Consider the following 25,238-nt stretch of genomic DNA (forward strand, 5'->3'; position numbering starts at 1 on the left):
GCTACATATATTACACAAGGTACTGTACATGAAAGGCACTGATTATGCAAAAAGGTTGTCTTTACTGTGAGTAGAATTGCAGCCCTGAACCTGTGTTTCCTTGGGGTCTGGGAAGAGGAGGCATGGTTAATGGACTCTTGTCTGTAGGAAACTTGATCCCTCCCACATGGCAGCAGGAAAGGCACTGAGGGAGAGACACTCTTCCTTTGAGATGAGGGTAGGAGATGTTGTGGAGAGCCCAGTCTGATTTTTTTTTTTTATGCATTGTCTTTTTCTTTCTCCTTCAGTAAAGTTATATTAAATGTTGCAGTCTGTTCTCTGTTGTGGAAGATTATGAGATGGGCTATGCTTGGGGCTCCAGGTGGTTGACTGAAATAAGCATTCTTTGGGAATTCCCAGAAGTGTTGGGGGAGAAGTCAGGGACTGGCTTTCTTGCAATCACGTGAGAGGTGAAGCTCAGGTATTTGGGCATTAATGAGAGGTGTGATTCTTTGAAGGCAGGACACCACTGTTATACATTTGTCCTTTTGGGCAGCTTGAATGATCCTCACAAAGCGACTGGACACACTCCCATGACAGCAAGCCACTGGGCACAGTTTCCAAGAACATCAAGCCAGAGCAACTCACTCTCCACTAACTCACATAACATGGAACATGCAAGTTACTTCACATGCTGGGGTACAAATGTCCTGAGCATGTGGACTAGAGATTGCTCATCCAAAGCTATTTCCTTTTATTCCTCTCTTATTCTTTCTTACCTACCATCCGTGCTTCTCCCAAGCTCCCTCTTGGGCCCTGTTGCCCAAGTGAAAGCAAAGAAGCAATTAACACTTATGGAAATCTGCTATGCTAAACACTGCATGTGCTGTTCTGCATAAACTGTGTCATTTAACCCCTTACAACAATTTGGCAAGATAGGTAAGATTATCCCCTTTTTCTGATGAGAAATGGAAGCTGAGAGTCCTATGTCCAAAGTAACACAACCAACAAGTAGGTAACAGTTCTGGGGTCCAAGTACAGGTTTATGTAACTACAAAGTTCTTTACACCAGCCACAAAGGAAAATGTATTTTGGGGGTGAAACATAATTAAAAAGAAAAATGTATTGGGAGAAATGCTTTCCGCTTCCAAGCAAATGTAAGTAATTGCCCATCAGTGGACATTGACCTCCAGTTGTAACTGAAACCTGAGATGCAGAAGACCCAGGTTCAGACTCTTCCTCTCCACTTAGAAAACTGTCACAGAGGAAAAAGAAGTGGTGAAAGGCAGTTTCAGACAGATCATGACAAAGTCGACTAAGTTTTCTTGGGTGATAGGAGTAAAGAGGCCATATCTATCTGTCCTGGGGAATCAAACTGTTGCCTAGAACGTTAATACAAACCTGTTGTTTAAAACACAAGTTGTTTTATACATCTGGCCCCAAAATTTAAGCTTAAAAAAATATCCCTCATTCATGCAAAATCATGTTGACATATAAAGACACATCTGTGGTCTACAGTTTGACCATTCATAGCCCTCTTATAAAGCACTGACCACACAAGCCTTCACAGACCAGTAACAGTTGGTGGGTGGGCACAGATGCACGGATCACACTTTGACAGCACTGATACTTTCACTTTCAGCTACAACAGCCTTACCATGGGTTACTTCTAAGAAAAACCTAACCACGGTCTCAACACGGTCTCCGTGTATCAAATAATTGCAAATTACTTCTTTCTTCTTTCTCTTTTTGCCTTTTTTTTAACTCAAGCAACCCATGGGGCTGCTTAAAGCAGTCTTAAGTTCCTGTAGACTTTCTGAAGGAAATGAGAGGCATTAGGAGGTCTAGATTATATTTTCTTGCTGGTGATTGCTGTATAACTCTGAGTAAGACTGTTATCTTTATCATCTCAGAGATTAAAGTTGCCTCTGGCAGCACAAGGGTAGAATCTTGGTGTTTGCATGTTTCTTCCCCTTTTTTTCTCCTCTTCTGATCCTGCACCCACACATAGAGAAAACACATAAGCAAAGCCACTTACTCATGAAAGCATCTAAACTGGTCTTCTTACAGTCTTATTGTGGAATCTGTTGTAAAAACCAAACCAGACACCACCATACCACCCCCTTTACCTTTCCTTTGTCATCCCTGTTTTGTGGGAACATGGTTTTCTATCACAGAGTGATGACACTATTACCTTATGGGGTTTCTATGATGAATTCCCAGAATGAGTTTGGGGAAGAAGTGTTATTTCTCTTTTGCTTCCCCTACCCCAAAGGTCCCTTCTGTACACCTCAAACTCTTCAACCTACCCTTCTTTTGAGGGGAAATCAGTCAGTGGCTCATAGGGATATACCCCAGCTCTGACCTCAGTGGCTTACCAAAATCAGAGCCAGTCCCTCACTCAGTCAAGTCCAATAATGATCTTCTACAGATGCTGAAGCCCCACTTGAACCTGGATTTTTCCCCCCTTAGGGTTCCTCTTGGAGAAAAAGAATCAGGAAAGCCACAGGCAGAGGGTTGAGCAGAGAACAGAAACCCCAGAGCCTTCCAGCTTCAACTGTTCCTACTGTCCTGATGAACCACCTGGGGCCGGAGAGGAAGAAGATCTAGCACAGGGAAGAGAGTGGCTTTTAGAGGATTGGGGAAGGGGTCTCTTGGGATCTTTCAAGAGATCTGAAAGTGTGTAGAAAGCCCTGCAGTTACCAGGAAAATGCAGATATCAGTGCCTGACAAACAATAGGTGCTCAATATATACACTAAGTAATTGAATGGTTGAATGAATAAATAGGCGAAAGGGAAGAAGCAGAAGAGAAGAGGTAAAGCAGTGCTTCATAGATGACTTTCACCTGCCTTTCTTCCTGGGCTCTTTTTTACAGTTGTTTTTGTTTTTCCCAGTTGCTCCAGGATGATGCTCAGACACCACCTCCAGGCTGAAAGCTTCTCCAACGTTTCACCTTTCCAACCTTAGTGACCGCTAGACCATGAGTTCCACACCTCCCAAGCAGAGGCTTAAGATAAGCACACCTGGATAGTAAGGAATAAGAGAGGAAAGGGAAGGGCAAGCAGAGGAATCTGCCTTCTCTTCCTTCTGTTTTAATTTGCTGGTGGTTATGAGGTTAACTTCCTTGGGCCTCTGTTTTCCTTAACTCTGAATTATGGGTACTGTCACTGAGACACCCTGAAGGTAGATCTATTGGTGATAGATTTGTGAAAACATAAGGAAAACACCATGTTTGGTAATAGCTAGAGAATATGCCTTCAAAGCAAACCCTTAGTTCTCATCAGCTCTCACCTAAACCACTGTTACTCAGACTTTAAAGTGCACATGAACCACCTTATTAAATATTAAGCTTATTACAATGCAGGTTCAGATTCAGTAGGTCTTGGTGGGGCCCAAGATTCCGCACCTCTAAAAGTTGCCTGGTAATGCCAAAGCTGCCCTGCAGAGGAGTCTAGAACTTTGAGGAACAAGGACCTAGACAATTGCTACAGTATGATCCAGCTTCAGTTCCTGCCAAATCTCTCCCACACTCATCACCCCACTCGGCACTGTGCCACCATCAATGACTTGCAGAGCCTCAGGCGCACCATGCTCTTCAAACCTGCGTGGCTTTGTACGTCTTCCCTCTGCCCTTCACCCCCCTTCACTGGATGAGCCTCTCCGTGTCTCAGCTCGCATGTAAGCTCTTCTATGAAAATTCTCCCGGCTCCCCATCCTACCAGATGGCCATGCCCTCTCTCCTCTGTGCTCATCACACTGTACTATAACATGCTGTCTCCACGTCCAGGGCTATTGCATAGGGTTGCTCAGGTTGAGTCCAGGGACAAGGGCCCCTGGTCAAGGTGGCAAGAGGGGCTTGAAATCCATCCTGTTCTCCACTTGCCCATTGGTGGAGCCCTGGTGCCGAGCTGCCTCCACCAAGAGGGAGGGATGACCTCTTCTAATTCACACATGGCACCGTATGGGCTGATTTTCTGTCTTTTCTACCAGATGTAGGGTCCTTGAGGAAGGAATCAAGTCTCATTCATCTTTATGTTTTCATCTGCTAGCATAGTGCCTGTCACTGTTCAGTGTTCAATGAAATGTTTGTTGAATGGATAAATCATGAGAAAAAGAAATGAGCTACTGAAAGCAATGCACAGACAATAATTTCATTCAATTCTAAAGGTAAATTAACTGAATTGTAAGCAAGAGGTCTAGGATTTGCTAATGTGCTGCTAAAAAGGCAAGGTCTTCAAAACCCCATTTTACTAAAAGGATTATAATAGGTATTAGTGAAAAGATGTAAAGGCTACAGTCAGCACCTTTAGAAGACTCATCAGTACCAGCAAAGACATAGGCTGCCCAGAATCAATACTAAATTGTCATGTCCTTTTAGATCTAGGGGAGGAGAGGGAGATTCTGAGGATATTATTTGGTCATAAGATTTAGAGACTACTAAAATCAGCAAAAAGGTCCTGAGAACAAGAAGAGGTGATGACAAAACCATGTATTTACATAGAAGGGCTGAAGTCAGAAACAAAAGAGAGAATGTGTTGGATTGTGAAAATGAGGATCCCACAACTGCTAAGGGCCTGGGCTTTGTTGAGAAAGGCACAGCCCAGATGAATAAGCGTCTTGATACAAGTCTTTAAAATGGGTTCGTTTGATCTTCTTTGCATGAGTTCCTCAGGTGTTTCCCAAGACAGTCTCTCTGACAAGACTGTAAGCTCCCAGAAGTTGGGACCAACACTTAGACACCTTTTATCTTCCTGAGAGTGTGTGATACTCCGTGAAATGAAGTAGGTGCTGAATTTGCAGGGAGTTTACAGCTGTCACTGACGATAAAATAAGGAAGCACAAAGTGCTAATCATCCTCAGCCGAAATATCCAGAATTTCACCTCAGCACTGAGAAAGAGATCCTTTGAGAAACGTCCTGATACGTTGCAAAAACCCAACCTGGGCGTTGCCTTCTTACATCATCTTATTCTCATTAAGGCCAATCTCCGAAGTTACAGCTGTGGTTCTGCAGTAAGGGGAACTGAGAATCTTGAATACTGTATGCTACCACATGACTTCAGGATAAAATGTTATTCAAAACAAAACCTAATTTAAACACACACATGCACAAAGTAGGCTAAGATCACCAGACTTCCATTTACCTCTTAACAAAATTTAATCCCAGATCTCCAGCAAACAATTGGGAGGCATTTGAGAGCATTTGGGGCCTTATCTTTTCATCTAAGGGACCAGCATTTGTGATCAGGGTGATAAGGAGTCATTACCAAAAAGAAGAGAGATGAGGTCTTTCTGACACATCACCATCATGAGACTTACCACTGATAACTGCCCAGGACCCATGGACTATGCTGGAGTCAAGAATTGGGTAATTGCAAAGATTCCTCTTTTTAGAGCAATAAAAAGTGCTGACTTCATGCCCTTCTTCCCTGGGTCATTTCTAGAAGAAAGGCAAGCTAGTTAATTTATTTTTTTCATAAGAAAATAGGCCAAATAGCAAATACTCATTTTTAAAAGGCTTTTAATTCTTAAAAAATGCATTCTCATTTTAGAAAAAATTTTAAAGCATAAGAGAAGTCACCCCCGCCCCAAAAAAAGCATCCCTCCAATTGCCACCAACTAGCACAACCCTACCAAAAGCTTACTGTAGCTTTTCAAGCCATAGAGAAAATCAACACATGAAAATTGTGTTCGTACGTTCACTAAATGAACCAAATGCAGGCTATGTTCCTACACTCTGAGGATCAGTGGAATTGTGCAAGTAAAATAATCTGGAAATCTTAATGTCAAATTCAAAAATTAAGAAAATATGTGAATATTGATCACTTCTTTCAATGGATGCGAGTGCAGATTTCCTGATCTGTCACATGGCTTCTTTTTTTTTTAACCAAACAGGAAAGGTTTTGACATCCTTGTTTGCTGTTTCTGCATCTCAGAGAAAAGCTGAAAGCACCTTCTCAGATACTGGCTGGCACACAAAAAAAAACATTCAGGAAAGTTAGAGAAGTCCCAGAATGTTATTTATCAAGCAATTCAGATGTATCCTTCTGAAAAAGATTAACTCTGGAAATTGTATTACTTAGAATGTCACTTATATTACAAGACATTTCTTCTGTGTCCATAACATTTTTTACTTCTTTTTCTTTAACTAGAGTATAATTGCTTTACAATGTTGTGTTAGTTTCTGCTGTACAACGAAGTGAATCAGCTATATGTATACATATATCCCCTCCTCTTGGACCTCCCTCCCACCCCCCCGATCCCACCCATCCAGGCCATCACAGAGCACCGAGCTGAGATTCCTGTGCTATACCACAGGTTCCCACTAGCTATTTTACACGTGGTAGTGTACATTTTTACTTCTTATATAGCTCTTTTTTCTTAGCTCCTTTACCCAGTTCTCAGAAGAAATCTGAAGTGATCTGACTCCTTTGGATACCACATAGTAGGCTGCTAAATTTCTTACTCAATGATATGGAATTGCTTTCAAGCTGAGTCCTGAAGCTGTAAGCTTCACACTTTGATTTAAGCACCAAAAATGTTTGGGTCATTATGTGTGGCTTGGCATATAAAATAACTGCAACAATAACAGTCACAAAGATCTTACCGTGTGTCAGGAAATATTCTTTGTGTTTTACAACTACTACTAACTCATTTAAGCTTCATAATAAAATCCTCACATTCATTCTTTGAGCTAGATACCATTATTATTCCCACTTTACATATGAGGAACAGAAAGCGATTTGCCCAGAGTCAAAGAGCTGTTAGGTGGCAAAGCCGTGATGGGAACCTGGCCGTCTGTCTCAGAGTCCACACCTCTAATCCCTATACTTGATTGTCTCAACTAGCAGTCTACTCCCCCCAGTTGAAAAATTACATTGACTCCTTCTAGCCACCCTCCTCCAACATTATACCCACTTGAGTAACGGAACGCCAAGTTCAATAAAGCTGCATTCTCTAACAACCCCCTTTCCCAAGGTCCACGGGAGGAGCTGGCTATTTGCCCGTGAAGCCTGTTCACTCCCAATCTGAAGAGGCTTAATGAGACTAACTCTGTCTGTGCTACTGGAGGGGAGGAAGGTGAGTTTTCTTGTTCATTTAGCATGAAAAGTCTCTTAAATTGAGGCGTTTCCTTCCCCTTCCATCTGCTGCTGCCAACTACAGGTGAGAAGGTCTCCTGGGTATCAGTTTCACATGACCTGCCTCAAATAAAGACAGGTCATCTGCTCCCAAAAAAGGCAGCAACTTCTCACCTCAGCTTTACTGCTAACTGCAGGTTTCATCTACAGGAAGAGTTTAAGGGAAATGAGCAGGAATTATAAAAACATTGCTAGTTGGTGACGCAGATAAACCTCATCAACTTTCATTTTCTCAGCTGGGAGTGCAACCAACATGATTAAAGCCAAGAAAGAAACCCTCAAGTTATCGTATTAACAATTCCGTTCTTTAGATGAGACAACATAAAACCTTGGGAGGGTAGAACTAAAGTTCAACATCATTCCCCACATTTTACAGATAAGGGAACTGAGACCCATAGGGGACTCCTGGCGTACTCATGATAACACAACTAATTTGTGATTTAAAAATATGTTACCTTTTTGGATTATTTTCTTTAAAAAAAAAAAGGAAAGAATAGAAATTAATCAGCCTCTCTGGCCTTCTAGAAATGGCTCATAGCATAAGGCTCATGACACGAAGTCAGAATTTTATTGCCTTACACAGAGGAAATTGCAATTACTACCCCCAATCCCCAAAATGGGTCATTCTAGGCCCTAGGGCTTACATATTGGCGTGAAAATGGAGAAGCGTCTGGTCCTTGGTCTCTTAGCTACTGTGCCTCTCACTATCCATTGCTGGCTGGTCCTTTAGCATCTGTTGGGTCTTTTGCCCTTGGCAGGATACAGAGATGCTCCCACAGTGTTTCTCTATTTTGATCACAGGTCTGCTGTAAGGGATTCTTGCCACTGCTCTTGGGGCCGAAGTGCTCAGGGCAGGCTACCGCAGGCATCCATCCAAGCTTCCCCCACCAGAGGTCTCATCCTCTATGTAGTAATGTGCAAAATTGCAATCAGATCCCCAGCTCTTTATAGAGCCTACTGCAAATCTCTTCCTCACAGTTCCTTATCCATGCCAGTCTCATGCATTCTCCCTTCTCCTAAGGGTCAAGCCACTTCCTTTCCCCTCCTCCTGCAAAACTCCAGTTCTTACCGTCCCAGAGGCTTTCTAAAGCAAGGGTTATAATGCATCCCTGAGACTCGGAAGCCCTGACCTCCTAGAATGGAAAGCAAGATCCCTGTCATCGTGAACAAATTATTTGTGTATGTTTAATGTCTGACTCTCTCTCCAGACTATAAATTTCATGAATTAAGGATTAGGATTAGGTTAAAGTTAGAGAGAGATTTAGGATCCTTCTGTCTTGTTCACTTATGCATCCCCTCTGCCAGCTCAAGGTCATTCAATACATATTTTCAGAGGGAAGAAAGGGAGGGACCAGGGAAGGAAGGGAGAGAAGGCAAGGAGAGAGGGAGAAGGCTGATTACAGCGGCCCACTGAAATAACAAGAGCCTGATTTAAGGTAGTCTCAGAGAACATAGAGAGGAAGGGGTGGGAATGAAGTTGAAAACTATTAAGAAGAAATAATTTACAGGGTTTGATAACAAATTTGCCATGAAATATGTGAAATACAGCAGTCATAGATGATTCTGAGATTTTTTAAATTGACTCACCTAAATGTGCTGTGAGACTGTGAAAGACTGGGTTGGTTTTGTTGGTAAGAGTGGAGATTGGTGGAGAGCTTGTGAACAGTGTGTCTAGTTTGGAAACTGTAAGGTGTCTGGGGAGGATGTCCAGTAGGCAGATAAACCTGTGTGGGTCTCACTGTTTTAAGTACCTGTGAACAGGAAAACCAAAATCAACTTGTGAGGTGGGCAAAGTTATCTTTAGAAAGTCCCTTCTCTTTTAAGACCCATTTCAGGCCCCAAGTTCCCTATTTTTTGCCTATCTTTCTTCATCTATGTCTGCTTTTAAGAAGTGATCTGATAATCTCAGATAATCTCAGTTTAGAAGATAAACTATTGATGAGACACAATGAGTTAGCCCTCTCACCTTGTACTGGGAGCATTGCCTCAAACCAAAGGAATGATAATAACACCACTAGTAAGAGCCAGTGCTTATGTGGCTCTTAGTATATGCCAGGCACTGTACCAAGCACTTCATGCTCTCAGCAACACCATGAGGTAGGAATCATTTCAGAGATGAGAAACTGAGACACCGAGAGGCTAAGTGACTTGTCCAAGGTCGCACAGCCTACTAGTAAGGAAGCAGGAAACATACCCTGGTGCTGTGGCTCTGGAGTCCATTCTTGTATAAGGGTGGAAATTTATAAGAGTGGAAATGTGCAGTAAATTTTGTGGGGGGGACCCTAGCAAGATTCAGAGCCCGTTGTGCAGGTCACTGCAGTTTCACCCTATAAACTGATGACCATGATGACACGGGCTCTGCCAAGAATTAACCTTAGACAATGTACTTAATCTCTTTCAGTTTCATTTTCCTCATGGACAAAATAAGGAGAAATGACCCATGTAAAATGTTATTCCTTATAGCAGCATTTGTAATAGCAGATAACTGGAAACAACCTAAATGTCTATTGAGAGGGGACTGGCTATAAAAAGGATTGTACGGCTATAAAATGGAATATAATGCAGCCATAAAAGAGTGAGGTAGAGCTCTATATGCTGTTTAGAGTGATTTCTAGGATATATTGTTATAGAACTGGGTATAGAGTATGCTACAATTTGAGTAAATAAGAATGATAGGAATATATATACATTCTTTTAAGCTTGTATGTGCATACATACAGGAACCCTATAGAACTGGTTGCTTCAGGAGAACTGGGCAGATGGGGAACAGAGATGTGAGGAGGAAGCCTGTACCAGTTAGGGTACCAGCAGGAGTACACGGCACACTCAAAAGTGTAATTAAAGGGAGTTTAATGAAAGAATGATTTGCAACAGTGTGGACAGGGGTAAGCACCCAGCAAAGGATTGTGATGTGTCCACCGTTGGGCTACAGAGCGGAGTCTGGGCCCGCATTACCATGCCTGGGCCCTATGGGACAAGGGGAATAAGTGGTTTCCTGAACCCAGAGAGAGAACTGTAGGTGTAGAAGGAGCCACTGGACAGCAGACACAGCCTTCCCCAGATGAACCCAGAGCCCAGCAGGGAAGGAGCTGGGGTTTAAATAAAGACCCTGACCCCATTCTTCTCCTGCCCTCCGATCTCTTGCCAGTACTGCCCCAGGGAAAACCCTACCAGAAGCCTGAGGGCAGAGGACACTGTAAGTGTACCCTTAGAGAAGAGTCTCTTGGGGCCCAAGGCAGGTGGCAGTGGATCTGGAGGGCAGAGACTATCCACCACAGAAACTGCATGCATAGCCTTTATCTTGTACATTTAGAACTATGTGAATATATAATTTATTTGAAAAGTAATAAATTTTGCACACACAAAAAATAAATTAAAAATTAAACGTAAGATGAGGGACTAGAGCAGATGGTTGCAAAGTCTCTCCCCCTCTCCAAATTCTACCTATTTCTTTGACGTGTGACTTTTTCATCTAATCACAATCCATGGCTCCACCTAGTGTCAAAGCAATGCTTCACTGAGTTCAGAGCACAGACTCATTCAGGAGGAATTCCGGGGCAGACATGCTCTCTGCTCCAAATCACTGGTGTGTGTGAGCAGTTTTCATTGGGAATTATACCCACGTGGCGAATGATCTTATCCCCTAAAAGTAGAAAATAATTATTTTGAAGCACAGAGCATTTGTTGTGTTTTCTTTTAAAGAGATAGTGAACCTTGACTTAAATTCAATTTTGAACTAAATAGTTAAGATTTTTCCCCCTATATTTCAAACTGTTAAATACACTTAGAGGTAAACAGCATGTGATCTAAGATAGTAAATCTTCCATAGCCCACTTTTGAGCTTGTCATTCCTCTGTTCCTATGTCCTTAACGCAGCAATTCTCAACCCTGGCTATAGAAAATATCCTTTGGGGAGTTTTAGGAAGCTCCTACTGGAGATTCCAATTTAATTGGCCTGAGGTGGCACTCAGGCATTAATTCTTTTTTTTTTTCAAGATCACCAGTGTGTGTCATGGGCCGCCAAGGCTGGGAGTCCCTGATTTAATGATTCGATACTGCCTGTGAGGTGTATTTCCCTCTCTACTCAGAATGTGCTCCTTTCACTTTAGACAAATTACGTCACTTGTAAGACAATTTTCCACTCTCCATGCCTTGCTCATGGTACATCCTCTACACTGCTCAGGCCTTGAATGTTTTGCTCCTGCCCCCCGCTCCCGCCGCCTGCATCTCGACTGCCATAGTTTTACCTATTATTCCTGACCCTGCTTAAGGGCTACCTCCTACAAGAATTCCCCTGCCTCTCATCCCCAAACAGATGTTTCTTCCTCTTTTGAATCCCTGAAGATTTTTTGAATAACTTCTATGATACTTTTTTCCTTAATAGAAAACTAACACATTTATAGAGTATTCTTTTTTCTTATCAAATTGACAATAATCAAAAAGTCTGATACAGGACTTCCCTGGTGGTCCAGTGATTAAGACTCCACGCTTCCAATCTGGGGGGGGGGGGGGAGGGGGCGGAGGTGTGCGGGTTTGATCCCTGGTGGGGGAACTAAGATCCCACATGCTGTGCTGTGTGGGCAAAAAAAAAATTTTTTTTTAATTACTTAAAAATTTTTTAAAAAGTCTGATACAGTAGTACCCTCTTATCCATGGTTTCGCTTTCCATGCTTTCAATTACCTGTAGTCAACCACAGTCTGAAAATATTAAATGGAAAAATCCAGAAATAAACAATTGATAAGTTTAAAATTATGCACCCTTCTGAATAGTGTGATGAAACCTTGTAGCACCCTCTCCATCCCACCTGGAACATGAATCATCCCTTTGTCCAGCATATCACCCCAAATAAAATGTTAATTTTTAAAAACCCAAGAGTTCATTTTAAAAAGATAAAATATCGTAAACAATTTGGGTTTATCCAGAAATGCAAGGGTAGTTAAACATTAGGAAATAAACAAATATAATTCACTACATTAACAGATTAAAGGGGAAAGAACATATGATCATACAAAATATGCAGCAAACAATATTCCTAATGATGAAAAACTGAGAAGCAGACCCTAAAAATTCAGGAACAAGATAAAGAAGTCCATTTACTTCTATTCAGTAGTATACTGGATTTCCTAACAAATGAAGTAAGACAAGAAAAAGAAATAACAAACCACAAAGATAGGAGAAGCAGTACCTGGTAGAAGTATTGAAATGGTCTTTTTCCATAAAGATATAGTCGTCTACATTCCAATGAATCTACAGGCAAATGATTAGTAATAATAGCAGAGCTCAGCAACATGGCTGAATGAAGACCGATACACAAAATCAAATATATTTCTAAGCACTGGCAACAAAGAGTTAGAAAATACAATTTTGAAAAAAAATGCAGTTTACCATAACAATAAAAAATATATAAGCTACCTAATGAAAGTTGTATAAGGCCTATATGGAATAAATTCCAAAACTCTATTTGATGAACATCAAGGAAGACCTATCACAGAATACATGGTGGAAGGTGTTCAATAGGAAGACTCTATTGTAAATTTGCCAGTTCTCCCCAATTTGATCTATAGATTCAATATAATCTAATTCCAAATCCCAATGGGATTCCTCCCCCCCCAACCAAAAAAAACTGATAAGCTGATTCTAAAATTTGGACAGATAAACAAATTTCAATATGTAACTAAGGCTCTTTTGGAGGAGAATTAGGTAGGAGGACTTGCCCTACCAGGTTTCTAGATTTTAATTATAAAGTTATAAGAATGAAGAGAGTGTGGTACTGACTGATGCTGCAACAGACAATTGGATTAATGGAATAGTGGAGATTCCAGAAACAGATTCACATATTTGTGGACATAATATGTAAGAGAAGTGGTATTGTACGTACAGTGGAAAGGGAGAATTAGTCAATAAGTGGTGCTGGGGAAATACAGGGAAAGAAGCAAAATCAGATTCCTACCCCACAGGTATATTGGAAATCAATTCTAGGTGTATTAAAGACTTGGATGGGAAAGCTGATATTTTTAAACATCTAAGAGGAAAATATAGAATAGTATCTTTATATCTTTGGGGTAGAGAAGAATTTCTTAAACAAAACACACACAAAATCTTATCCAAAACTGAAAACTGAAAAGATTGACAAACTTGACTCTACTAAAATTAGGGATTTCTGTTCTTCAAAAGACCTCACAAAAGAATTTGCAGACAAGCCACAAACCAAGAGTAGATATTTGCAACATATATAACTAGTGCTGTGCTTGTAAGTGTTTTAAAACTAGCTTTCCAAGGGAAAAAGCCATGATTTGTAGGGTTTGATGATTACCATGGAGGAAATAATCCCACCATGGCTTATTTCAAGCTATCAACATGATGTCATTACACACAGTTTGGAAGAGAAGCACAAAATCACTCTTGTGAGACTGTATAAGCCAGCTCCATCACACCACAGCATAATTACCCTAAAGGATTTGTTTCCAGAATGTATAAAGAACTCTTTCTGTATATCAATAATTAAACATCAAACAGTGCCATACAAAAATGAGTAAAAAAAAAAAGATAAATACCATATGCTAACACATATATATGGAATATAAAAAAAAAAAAAGTTTCTGAAGAACCAAAGGCGCAGACATAGAGAACAGACTTGAGGACACCGGGAGTGGGGGGTGGGGTGAAGGGTAAGCTAGGATATAGTGAGAGAGTGGCATGGACTTCTATATACTACCAAATGTAAAATAGATAGCTAGTGGGAAGCAGCCACATAGCACAGGGAGATCAGCTAGGTGCTTTGTGACCACCTAGATGGGTGGGATAGGGAGGGTGGGAGGGAGATGCAAGAGGGAGGAGATATGGGGACATATGTATACATATAGCTGATTCACTTTGTTATAAAACAGAAACTAACACACCACCGTAAAGCGATTATACTCCAATAAAGATGTTAAAAGAAAAAAAAGAAAAATGAGTAAAAGACATGAATAGTTGTTTTACAGAAGAGAAAATGTGGAGAATAGAAATATACAAAGATTCTCCACCTTCATTAGTAATCATATTAAGATTAAACATTAATCTTAATGTTAATTAAGATTTCAATAAGAAACCATATTATACTCTACAGGTGGGTTAAAATTAAGAAGTATAACTCTACTAAGTAATTGCAAAGACTTGGATCAAGAGGAGCTCTTAAACAATGCCGGTGTGAGTCTAAAGTGGCACAACCGCTCAAGAATAAAATTCAGTACTAGCTTATAGGTTGAATATTTGAATACCCTACAATCCAGAAATATGTACTCTTAGGTATCTATTATAGAGGAATTCTTGCACAAGTGTACCAGAAAACACAAACATGAATGTTCACAGTGGCATTTTTATAATAGTAAAAAAAAAAAAAAATTTTCAACCCAAATGTATCAGTCAGGATTTGTTCAGAGAAGCAGAACCTCTGTGAGAAATGAACACAATAAAGGATTTATTATAGGGAGTTGACTGTATGCAATTACGGAAGCTGGTTGTACCATCTATGTGAGGCTGCTGTTCCTGTGTCTGATACTAGAGCTAAAGTGCACAGGACAGGAAGTCAGGATGTGAAGTGGGGGAAGCAAGGACACACTGGAACCCACAAGGATGGACTGGAATCTGCACTAGTCTCTCCCCACTCCCAAATCCCTGGTGCCATTCACCGTGGGGTTAAACACACACCTTACCCAAGAGTTAGAGAAGCTGAGCAGACAATTTGAAAGCAGTTGGGTGAGCTATAGGCCGGCAGGGACATCCTCAGTGCAAGGAACTAGGGTCATTCCTTCACTGCCACTTCTGTACTGGGCACAAAATGTCTCTTGTCTTTTCACATAAGTCTAAGAGGCCCAGAGAAATGAAGTGACTCCTAACCTAGAAGCCTATTTTTAAGAAATATCCTTATGCATCTGAAACTCTTCTCAAGAGAGCTCATGTCAGTATATTTTGGATCTGAGTACATGCTATTCCTCCTCTCCAAAAGACATTCCTGACGCGTGTACTTGTGCCTGTTGCCTCTCATGATACCATATAAGCAGGTTTAGGGAGCTTTGCAATAACAGATCTATTGATACTTATTAGTCTCCAAAGGAAGTTCCTCATTCCACTGTAAATGCACGTCATCTTAGGACTTATTTCCTCCTGAATCTCTTTAACGTAATCTTATCTAAATTTGAGCACTGCATCCAAATGTGCATTTTATTTAAATGTGAATTGCTGACTTTGAGCTAAGGACAAGTTTTCAATCCTCTATCCAAATCTGGTACCAAATTATCCATGGTTACTCTGCAACTACTAATCTAGGGGGGAAAAAAACACTTTGGCAGAAGAGGATAAGTAAGTTCCCAACCTTCATTTCTCTATTCTTAAAGACTTCCAGAATGAAGTTTAAGCCCATTACCAAAACATAGCATTAGGGGCTTCCCTGGTGGTGCAGTGGTTAAAAATCTGCCTGCCAACACAGAAAACACGGGTTCGATCCCTGGTCCGGAAAGATCCCACGTGCCCTGCTTGCAGCAACTAGAGAAAGCCCGCGTGCAGCAGTGAAGACCCAACGCAGCCAAAAATAAATTAATTAATTAATTTTTTAAAAAACAACAAAAAAAGTAGCATTAGAATTAAAATTATTATTATTTTTTTTTTTTGCGGTACGCGGACCTCTCACTGCTGTGGCCTCTCCCGTAGTGGAGCACAGGCTCTGGACGCGCAGGCTCAGTGGCCATGGCTCACGGGCCCAGCTGCTCCGTGGCATGTGGGATCTTCCCGGACCAGGGCACGAACCCGTGTCCCCTGCAGCGGCAGGCGGACTCTCAACCACTGCACCACCAGGGAAGCCCTAAAATTATTTAAGGGAGAGAATGATAAGTCTTCGCCAATGCATTTATTTTGAGCAATAATAATACAATAAAGTTGCAGTACTGGGAAAGAATTTGGCTAATCTTAAGAACAATATCACAATATATAATTTGAAGTGACTTTTTCTCCCTCTCTATCTAAAATCATTGGGCCAAGAGCAGTTAATCAGAGTTGAATGCAATTTTACATTAGATGTTTTGCTGTGGCTTTAGATTTGGAGTAACAAATACTTTAAATCATTTCAGTGAGTGAAAATCTAGTTTCATAAAATAACAAATTGGAAGCTGGTGATTTAAATTTGCAATATTTTCTCTGCAAAACTATTCGTCACAAAAATCTCTGCATGGTGAGTTCTGCTACTGACTTTAAAATATAATTTAATTCACCAAAATGTGATTCATAGTCCATTTTTTCAGGAATGTATTTTTTTTTTACAAAGTGAGATATATAAGTACTTCTTTCATTTCTAAGTCTCTTTCTCTATTCTGTTTTTGCTAATTTATTTTTACTCTATTTCTAAGACAGTTTACAACAAAATGTCCCCACAACCCACATTTTTATAAATATGGTACTTATTAAGTTATATTTTGATATGGTTATTATTCAGAGACCTCAAAAGAGAGAGACGGGCAAACTTCCTCCTGCAAGGGAGTAATCGATCACTAAAACCACCAATCACCTGAGCATGAGACAGTTCTACATACAGGCAATAACAGGCTGCTTTGACTTTCTCTTCCTATACTCCTTTGGGTCTAGACTTGAGGAGTTAAGGTGTCTAGATATTTGCACCTGGGCTGTGGGTACCTGCCACGAATTGGGTTCCCAGGGAAGCAGACTCAGACAGAGATTAGGGTACAGGAAGTTTATTAGGAAATGCTTTTGAAACCAAACCAGTCTACTGCCCTGGCTTAGGCCAATGTTAAAGGAGGGAAAAGTGCCCTCCACTCAGGCCAAGGAGAAGATATAAGATCCAGCTATTCCTTTCCATGTGGAGATTCTCTTTCGAGTGTCGACTTTGGAGGATATGTGTTTCCTTTAGTTAAAGAGGGCAATATTTTTTATCAAGCGTCTGTAAATATTAGTGGCTAAACATTTTCAAAACTGGAATTTCAATTACAGTCTTCATTATCAGTGAGCGATTTAGAAAAACACAGCATTGTACTGAAACAAATTTGCTATATTTTTCAGAGACTAAAGAATTGAAAATTTTGGTGTTTTTTGCTTTTTGGAAAATATATGTTATCTTCTCAAAGTTTCCTTTTGTTTTCGTCTTTATGTGACCTCACTCTCCATGCCCTCTGTATCTCTTCCTAAAATCTGTTCTTGCTGTCAGGTAGAGATATTTAGCCACAAAGAAAAATCTAAGTAGGACCCACCCAGCTTTTATATCCTGCATGGCTGAACTTTAATGAAAGTTTGAGTTTTTCCAAAAGTCTGGTCTTCACTGACTGGGAGGAAAAACAGTTGGAAAAATATGCCTTGGGCATGTGAACCATATAATTTCATTTGAACTAAGGAATTCCAAAAATACTTGCTTATTGAAAGGGCAGTTATATTTTTGTGTTGGAACTTGTTAGGAAGAAGGATAAGTACTAGTTCTTTCCTCCTCTACTTTTTCTCATAAACATAAAAAAAAATTAAAGACTGTCTGAGTGGCTGGATAGAAAAATAATGTGGAGAGGGTGAGTTGGACCATGTCCTGTCCTGGAACCTATGCCTTCCTTGGGAGATCTATTTTGTGGGATCTATTGAGCCCCACTCAGCTTCAGGTAACCCTCTCCCCCTCTGATGAGAATTCAGGGCTCCATCTGGCCAGGTCTTCAAGACTAGTTGGGTTGAAATACAGAGGTTTTGCCAGTTCTGTTCACTGACACCAGCATAAATGCTGTGCCAATAGCAAGACTGGAATTTTTGGGTTCCTGCTGGGCAAACTGGCCAAGCAGAACATTTTTAGGTCTGGTCTGGTTTAAGGGGATCCGGTGTTAAGAATAATATTAATCACTAGCGTTTTGGGGAGTATGTACCATGTGCCAGTCACAATACTGGGTACTTTTACATGAATTACATTATTTAATCCCCACAACAATCCTTTGTGGATTTTTGAAGCTTAGTGAGGTTAAGAAACCAGATTTTGAAACCAATCAGTCTGTCTCCAGAGCTTTTGACCTTCTTCACTATTCAGTGAGCCCTGACTTTTGATAATGGGTCTCCGTGTAGTACTAGGTTGGAATCTCAGACACTAGTGTAGCAGGTGCTATTGGTGCACCATGTCTCCCTGGGGCCTTACCACCTGCCAGCAACTGCCCCACCTTTCAATGGCTTTCTCTAGTGGCTAGAGATCCAACCGTGAGCATGGAGGCTGGGTGTGTGGAGATTTAATGCCTCCCAGGAGCAGCCCTTAACTAATGGTTGGTAAGAGTTGGTGCATAAATCTCCAGCTCCCTTGCTTCTCAGGTGCAGTAACTCACAGGCATGGGTTCGACACTGGTTCCCAAAATTCCCCAGAGGGACTAAGCACTTGTTACCCATACTGCTAATGTGCTTGAAAACACTCCCCTTATTGGCTGTCTTCCCTCCCTTGCTTATTTCCCCTGCGGGCATTTCCTGTTACCAACACCCAAATAAACTATTGGCATATGTATTCTTGTTGGCTTCTGGGGGAACAAAACGAAGACAAAGGGTAAAGGAAAGGTGGGTCTACAAAAGAAGGAGAACCCAGGTGGAGGAGGTGCCGCATTGCTGGAAGGAGAGCACGGGGTTGCTTCTTTAGGAAGCAGCCTCATAGATGGTTCCCTGTTCTTGAAGGTAACAGTGTCTTTGGGCGACAGGAGAGAAATGTTTTGAAGGAATATTGACACACTAGATGGTTCTTTTTTTTTTTTTTTTTTTTTTTTTTTGGCGGTACGCGGGCCTCTCACTGTTGTGGCCTCTCCCTTTGCGGAGCACAGGCTCCGGACGTGCAGGCTCAGCGGCCATGGCTCACGGGCCCAGCTGCTCCGTGGCATGTGGGATCTTCCCGGACTGGGGCACGAACCCGTGTCCCCTGCAGCGGCAGGCGGACTCTCAACCACTGCGCCACCAGGGAAGCCCCCTAGATGGTTCTTTTACTGCTTTGTTGGTGGACCTTTTTTCAGAAGTCTCTTTTGCTCCATTCCTTTTAAATTTATATTTGTCTAAAGTTTTAATAAGAAGTAAGAGAACCCAGGAAATGCATGCATTAATAAGTGGAATAGTGAAACAGGTATAAATGCAAACATGTTCTCAATAGAACATTGAGGAAGCAATCATAAGTAAATGAAAAATAAAAAGTACATACATAATTTTGGAGGATTTATAGCTTACCCATGGCCTGAATATAATAATGTTACGTACTGTGTTTCATTGTGACAAACTCTTTCACCAACTTGTGACTCTATGGCCTTTTGCTGATTAACTGGACTTCCAGTGGTGTCTAATATGTTTTCAGGGACTAACATGGGCTTTGGGAAACTCTTGCTTTGTTAAGGTTAATGGCATTGTAAGGTGTTAACTATCGTGTTCACACATTTTAATTCCTTGACTGTCTTTGATTTCATATACTCAACTTCATGACTGCATTAACTGAGTTTTGACATCTTTAAAATTTATTGTATGGTAGTTATATGGTCTGAATAAGTTTGTTTCAGACCTTTTGCTTGGGGGTATTGTTATTAGTGCTTTCAAGGTGAACAAACTTAGAAATGCCCATAGTTGTTATAAAATCTGTAGAGTAAGAGAGGATGATACAAAATTGAGTAGTTTTTTTTTCTAGTGACTACTTTAGCCACAAGAGGGAACTGTATGAGCAATAATAGGATATTTAGGGATAGGCTTTAGAGGATCTCAGCACCCATTTCCCCATTCCTTGAGTCTTGGAGCTTACCCCATTTTAGACAGACTTTTCACCAGAGATCTGGGTTACAGAGCTGGATAACTCTTTCTACTTTTTAACAGACATTAACAGGTAAACTGTTTTTTATTTCTGTGATCATGGAAGGATGTGGGCTTAATAACAAAGTATATGCAGGCAATGGCCAAGTTCCTTTTCTAATCCACACACTTGGCTGATATAAACCCATGTGTTTCCTTCCACCTGGTCAAGGTAAAAACCTGGAGAGAGCTGTTGCCATCTTTGTCAATTTTTTGTATCTACTGCAGAGGAATTCTGAGACAACCTCTGAGAACAATGTGCTTGCCTGGGGTTGGGTAAGTGTAGGTTGAGGGGAGAAATTGGAACAATATGCTCCCTTTCGCAGGGTCCTACAGAAGATTCCTCTCTATTGGGAAGCCACAGGCAGTGCAGCACACGACAGGAACACAATCAAATCCTAAGGACCTTCAGAGGAAAGAGCCTGCAGTGCATTCCAATGGGCATTTTTAGGAAGTTACTTGGGTAAGGGGAGAGTCTTCCTTTGGTGAATTATGTATTGAACGATGTGGGTGGGTTAATGTTGTTAAACTATTATCCAATTTTTAAAAGACTAATTCCTTGATTCACTTTATAGCCTTCAACATCCTACCTGAGTGATGTGATTTCTTCTTCCCTCTCTTCTGTCCACTGCTAATTTTTAAGAATTCACATGACCTTTTGGATAAATTATCGTTTTTATTTTTGCTTAAGATACAAATGATGTTATTTGCTAGGTGAATGTGAAAATGGCAATTTCATTCATTTTCTTAGCAATTTTTCTGCATGAAGGATTAATAAAAAATATTCTTAGGAATTAAAAAAATAGTTAATAAGTCAGTCTGACATAAAATATGTATATTTAGTTGGTGAGAAAATGAGTTTGTAGAAAGAGACAGTACTGAAGTTGTTAAGTGTTTGGGTTCTGGGTTCAAGTTTTGACTCCACCACTTAACTCTGTGAACCTTGAGTCTTTCTAAGCCTCAGGTTCTTCACCTGTAAAATAAGGATAATAATAGCTACCTCATATGATTGTTAGGGCAATAAAAATTAAGTGTTTAGAGCAGTATTTGCACAAAATGAGGGCTGAATAAATACTAGTTGCTGTTGTTATTATTATTATTATTATTCGTGTAATAGCATCAATCATTAGGAAGTTCTTTGTGTCTAATCCAAAATATACTGCTAAGGGCACAGATTACTCTGAGCTCTCGGTTTCCAGCATTATGAAAAAAAAAAAGGAATCTGATAAGATAGTTATTATCATTTCCACTCTACAGATGAGGAACAGTTAAGTGTAGCTCAGAGGGCTAGGAGGGCAAAACAAATATGATGAGCACGGGCCAGGTAGTCCATAAGCATGGGCTCAGCTCACTCATGATGATTGCTATTGAATGACCTAAGGTCACTTCAATAACTTGGTCTCAACAGCAGAGTTGTTACACCCTTTGGATAACTCTTTCATCAGGAAATCAAGAAAATTCAGATTTGCTGGAAGAGGGTTCATGCCCACACTTCCTAGGAATCCAGTGCACCTGGATTCTGACTTGTTTGCATGCTGACAGGAGAATTGGAGATTCAGTGCAGAGATTCTAGCCCACATATAGAGTACAAACAAGAGGCACTTTAGCTTTTTAACTCCTAATCAACTCTTTATCAACCTTATTAATATGCATGAGAATCATGAGGGTATTTGTTTAAAATGCTAATTATTGGGCCACACCATCAAGGAATTCTGATTCAGGAAGCCTGGGACTTGGCCAAGGAATCGACATTTTATTTTTGTGTGTGTGGCAGATTCTCTTTTTAATTTTTCTTTGTTTAACTGAAGTATAGTTGATATACAATATAATATGTTGAGGTGTATAATATAGGGATTCACTATTTTTAAAGGTTATACTCCATTTATAGTTATTATAAAATATCAGCTATATTCCCTGTGTTGTACAATATATCCTTGTAGCTTATTTTATACATGATAGTTTGTAGATATCTGCATTTTAAATTGTATCTCCAGACAATTCTGATGCAGGTGATGAGTGGACCACATTTTGGGAAAACTGATCTCCTCAATAACAAATTAACATATTAAAAAATAGCACTTACTATTTTTCTGATTATAAAAGAAAAATACCCAGAAAGTGCTGAGAATGAAAAAGAAAAGAAAAACCATTCATAATTATATTTTCTAGAGATGACTGCTGCAAATATTTTGATGGCTGTCCCTTTAGTTTTTTTTTTTTTTAAATATGTAGCCACTTTTCTGTATCTCTCAGGTACTTACAATCAAGTGTATTGAGTGTTGTTTCATAGATATGTTCGTTTTATATTAATTCTTTAGTGGTTTTATAAATTATTTCTATGTTTTAAATATATGTAAACTTACTCTATGAAATCCATTTATATTCTTATCAGGTCTAGAGATTGGACTGGATACCATTTAAGGCCCATTCTGACTAAGATGTCATACTTGTAAGAATCCTGCAATTCTCTGAATGTAAGGATTAACCACATTCAAACTTGATGGGGAACCTAAAAGACATCCTCCAAAACTTAAGCTCAAAGATTTGCTCTTGAGCTTTGTCTTTCTGTGCAGACCTGCTGATGTGACATTGTATCAAAGGTAATAATAACATTTCTTCAAAGATGATATACAAATGTCCAACAAGTATATAAAAAGCTGTTCAACATCACTAATCATCAGAGAAATTCAAATCAAAACCCAAAGTGAGATATCGTCTCACATCCATGAAGTTGGCTACTATTAAAAAAACCTCAGAAAATAGCAAGTGTTGGTGAGGATGTGGAGAAATTGGAACCCTTGTGCACTGTTGCTGGGATTGCAAAATGGTGCAACCTCTATGAAAAACAGTATTGGATGTTCCTCAAAAAATTAAAAATAGAACTGCCATATGATCTAATCATCCCACTTCTGGGTACATATCCAAAGGAATTGAAAGCAGGGACTTGAACAGATGTTTGTACACCAAAATTCTCAGCAGCTTTATTCACAGTAGCCAAAATGTGGAAGCAACCCAAGTGTCCATCAATGGATGAATGCATAAACAAAGTGTGTTATATATATACAATGGGATATTATTCAGCCTTAAAAAGGAAGGAAATACTATCACAGTCTACAACATGGATGAACCTTGAGGACATTACACTAAGTGAAATAAGCCAGTCACAAAAAAGACAAACATTGTATGATTCCACTTACATGAGGTGGAAACTAAACTAGTCAAACTCACAGAAACAGGAAGTAGAATGGTGGTTATCAGGGGCTGGGAGGCAGGGGAAGAGAGAAGTTATTGTTTAATAGATATAGAGTTTCAGTTTTGCAAAATGAAAAATTTCTGTTGATCTGTTTCACAATAGGGTGAATATACTTAGGCTACTGAACTGTTCACTTAAAAATAGTTCAAATGGTAAATTTTATGTTATATGTTTACCACAACACAACAGCTAAACCATTAAAAAAGGTAATAAAAAAATAGTGTTGCCCTTTTATAACATTTTGAACTGTTACAAAACATAAGTTATACAGTTAATATTAAGGTTTGGTTTGATAAAAATTTTTCATGTAAACTGCTAAGTTTCTAGAATTGTACTCACTTGGGGTTTATAATTCTCAAAGTTGTCAGATTAAACCTAGTGGAAAACCTAAGACTAATGGATGAGAATAGTGCAGAAGACAAAACTTATATACCAGAATGGTTTGTTACACCTGGGCACTAAACATGACTCTAAGCTTACTGGTAAATACAGGCAATAAAAAAGATAATGCAATGAATATGAATTTTTCTCCAAATTAATGAAGGGAAATTTCTCTGAATATAGAGGGAAAAGAAGGAGGAAGAGATGGAGGAAGAAGGGGGGAATGAAGAAAGGGAGGTGTTATTAGAATTATGGTGAACTCTGTTGTCTCACATTATGGGGTTAAACAATTTCTCATTCGAACTCCTCTTGCTATTTTAATAAAGAATACACACAGAAAATTCAGGTTGGCATTTTTTATACTGGAAAACTGGTTGAGACATGGTCAAACAGAACGATTGTTATTGTTTGCTATTTGAATGGAATCAGGTCTGTTTCCAACGATTTTTTAAAAATTTCTAAAAAGATCAAAGTGAAGGGAAAGAATAGTGACTCTTTTCCCATTTTGCTTTATTGGGAACAGCAGACTTCCTCACTTTATTTTCTAGTTTGTGTTCAAGTGCCAGCCTAGGGAGTCTCATTTGCATCAATTAAGGCTTATTAATAATAAGCCATTCTGCCTTTATGGTTAATTAAATGATTCTAAGTAAAATTTAACACTATTTACCGTGAGGATTGTGGACAAGGTAGTTTGGTTAATCACACATGATGGAGTTCCTGATTTGTTTAAAATTTAGATGTTTATACTTTTTTAGTGGAAATTTCAACCATATGGAATAACAAGATGAGTTCCCAAGTTCCCATCATTTAGCTTCCTAGATTATCAACTCATGGCCAACCTTGTTTCATATATATTTCCACCTTCTCCACTCACCCCCGGATTACCTTGAAGCAAAACACAGACATTGTATCATTTCAGCTGAGATATTATCAATCTTCAGGAGGGGATGAATAATAATCAAGAATCTATCCCAGAAGCAAATACATCAGTTGCACATAACAGAAGTGTCATAAAGTTGAATGTTAAAGTCATATTAGGGACTTCCCTGGTGGTCCAGTGGTTAAGAATCCGCCTTCCAATGCAGGAGATGCGGGTTCGATCCCTGGTTAGGCAACTAAGATCCCACATGCCATGGAGCAACTAAGCCCGAGAGCTGCAACTACTGAGCCTGCATGCCATAACTAGAGAACCCACGCACTTTGGAGCCCGGTGCCCACCCCCTTGCGCCACAACTAGAGAGAATCCTGTGCGCCGTAGGAAAGATCCCATGTGCCATCAACTAAGACCCAACGCAGACAAAAATAAATAAATAAATATTTTTTTAAAAAGCATATTAAACAGTCAAAAACTAAAGCAGTATCACTTTCGGTGAATACTGTGATAGGTTATTATAGAGCTCCCCCCATATTGGGAGTGGTGTGTGAAGGATCAAATTCCAGTCCAACTGTGTACTGTTATAAGAAGTCTGTGAATGTCTGAAGGGCAGAGAGCCTACTTTCAGTCTGATGACTCAGGGTGCTTTTCCTCCTAATCCTCCTCTCACCAGTCTTGGGACAGTGCCTGAAGCTCCACGTTACTACATTCCACCCTGATTTGCCAGTACTGCAGGCCCCACTTAAAGCAGGCAAGTGGGTCATTATCAGTCATGAGCAATTTAACTTTGTTTTACATAATTGTT

General features: G+C 39.9%; 1 protein-coding gene across 11 annotated transcripts in view; it reads left to right on the forward strand.

Moving 5' to 3' along the window:
- Window positions 1-23,023, forward strand: part of PDCD1LG2 (programmed cell death 1 ligand 2) — a 114,620-nt gene extending 91,597 nt beyond the window's left edge. For 3 of the 11 annotated variants that reach the window (XM_032635777.1, XM_032635775.1, XM_032635776.1), the window contains 2 exons: window positions 20,252-20,388; window positions 22,318-23,023. In XM_032635777.1, coding sequence (XP_032491668.1) covers window positions 20,252-20,388; window positions 22,318-22,378 — 198 coding nt within the window. In that variant the 3' untranslated portion in view covers window positions 22,379-23,023. Of the gene's footprint in view, window positions 1-2,874; window positions 6,202-6,956; window positions 11,601-20,251; window positions 20,389-22,317 lie in introns of those variants that run through there. The other 8 variants (XR_004350471.1, XR_004350472.1, XM_032635779.1 and 5 more) reach the window with 8 other exon arrangements.
- Window positions 23,024-25,238: the final 2,215 nt, after the last annotated feature.

Source organism: Phocoena sinus, chromosome 6 (genome assembly GCF_008692025.1).
Source record: "Phocoena sinus isolate mPhoSin1 chromosome 6, mPhoSin1.pri, whole genome shotgun sequence".
In the NCBI taxonomy this organism is placed as follows: domain Eukaryota; kingdom Metazoa; phylum Chordata; class Mammalia; order Artiodactyla; family Phocoenidae; genus Phocoena; species Phocoena sinus.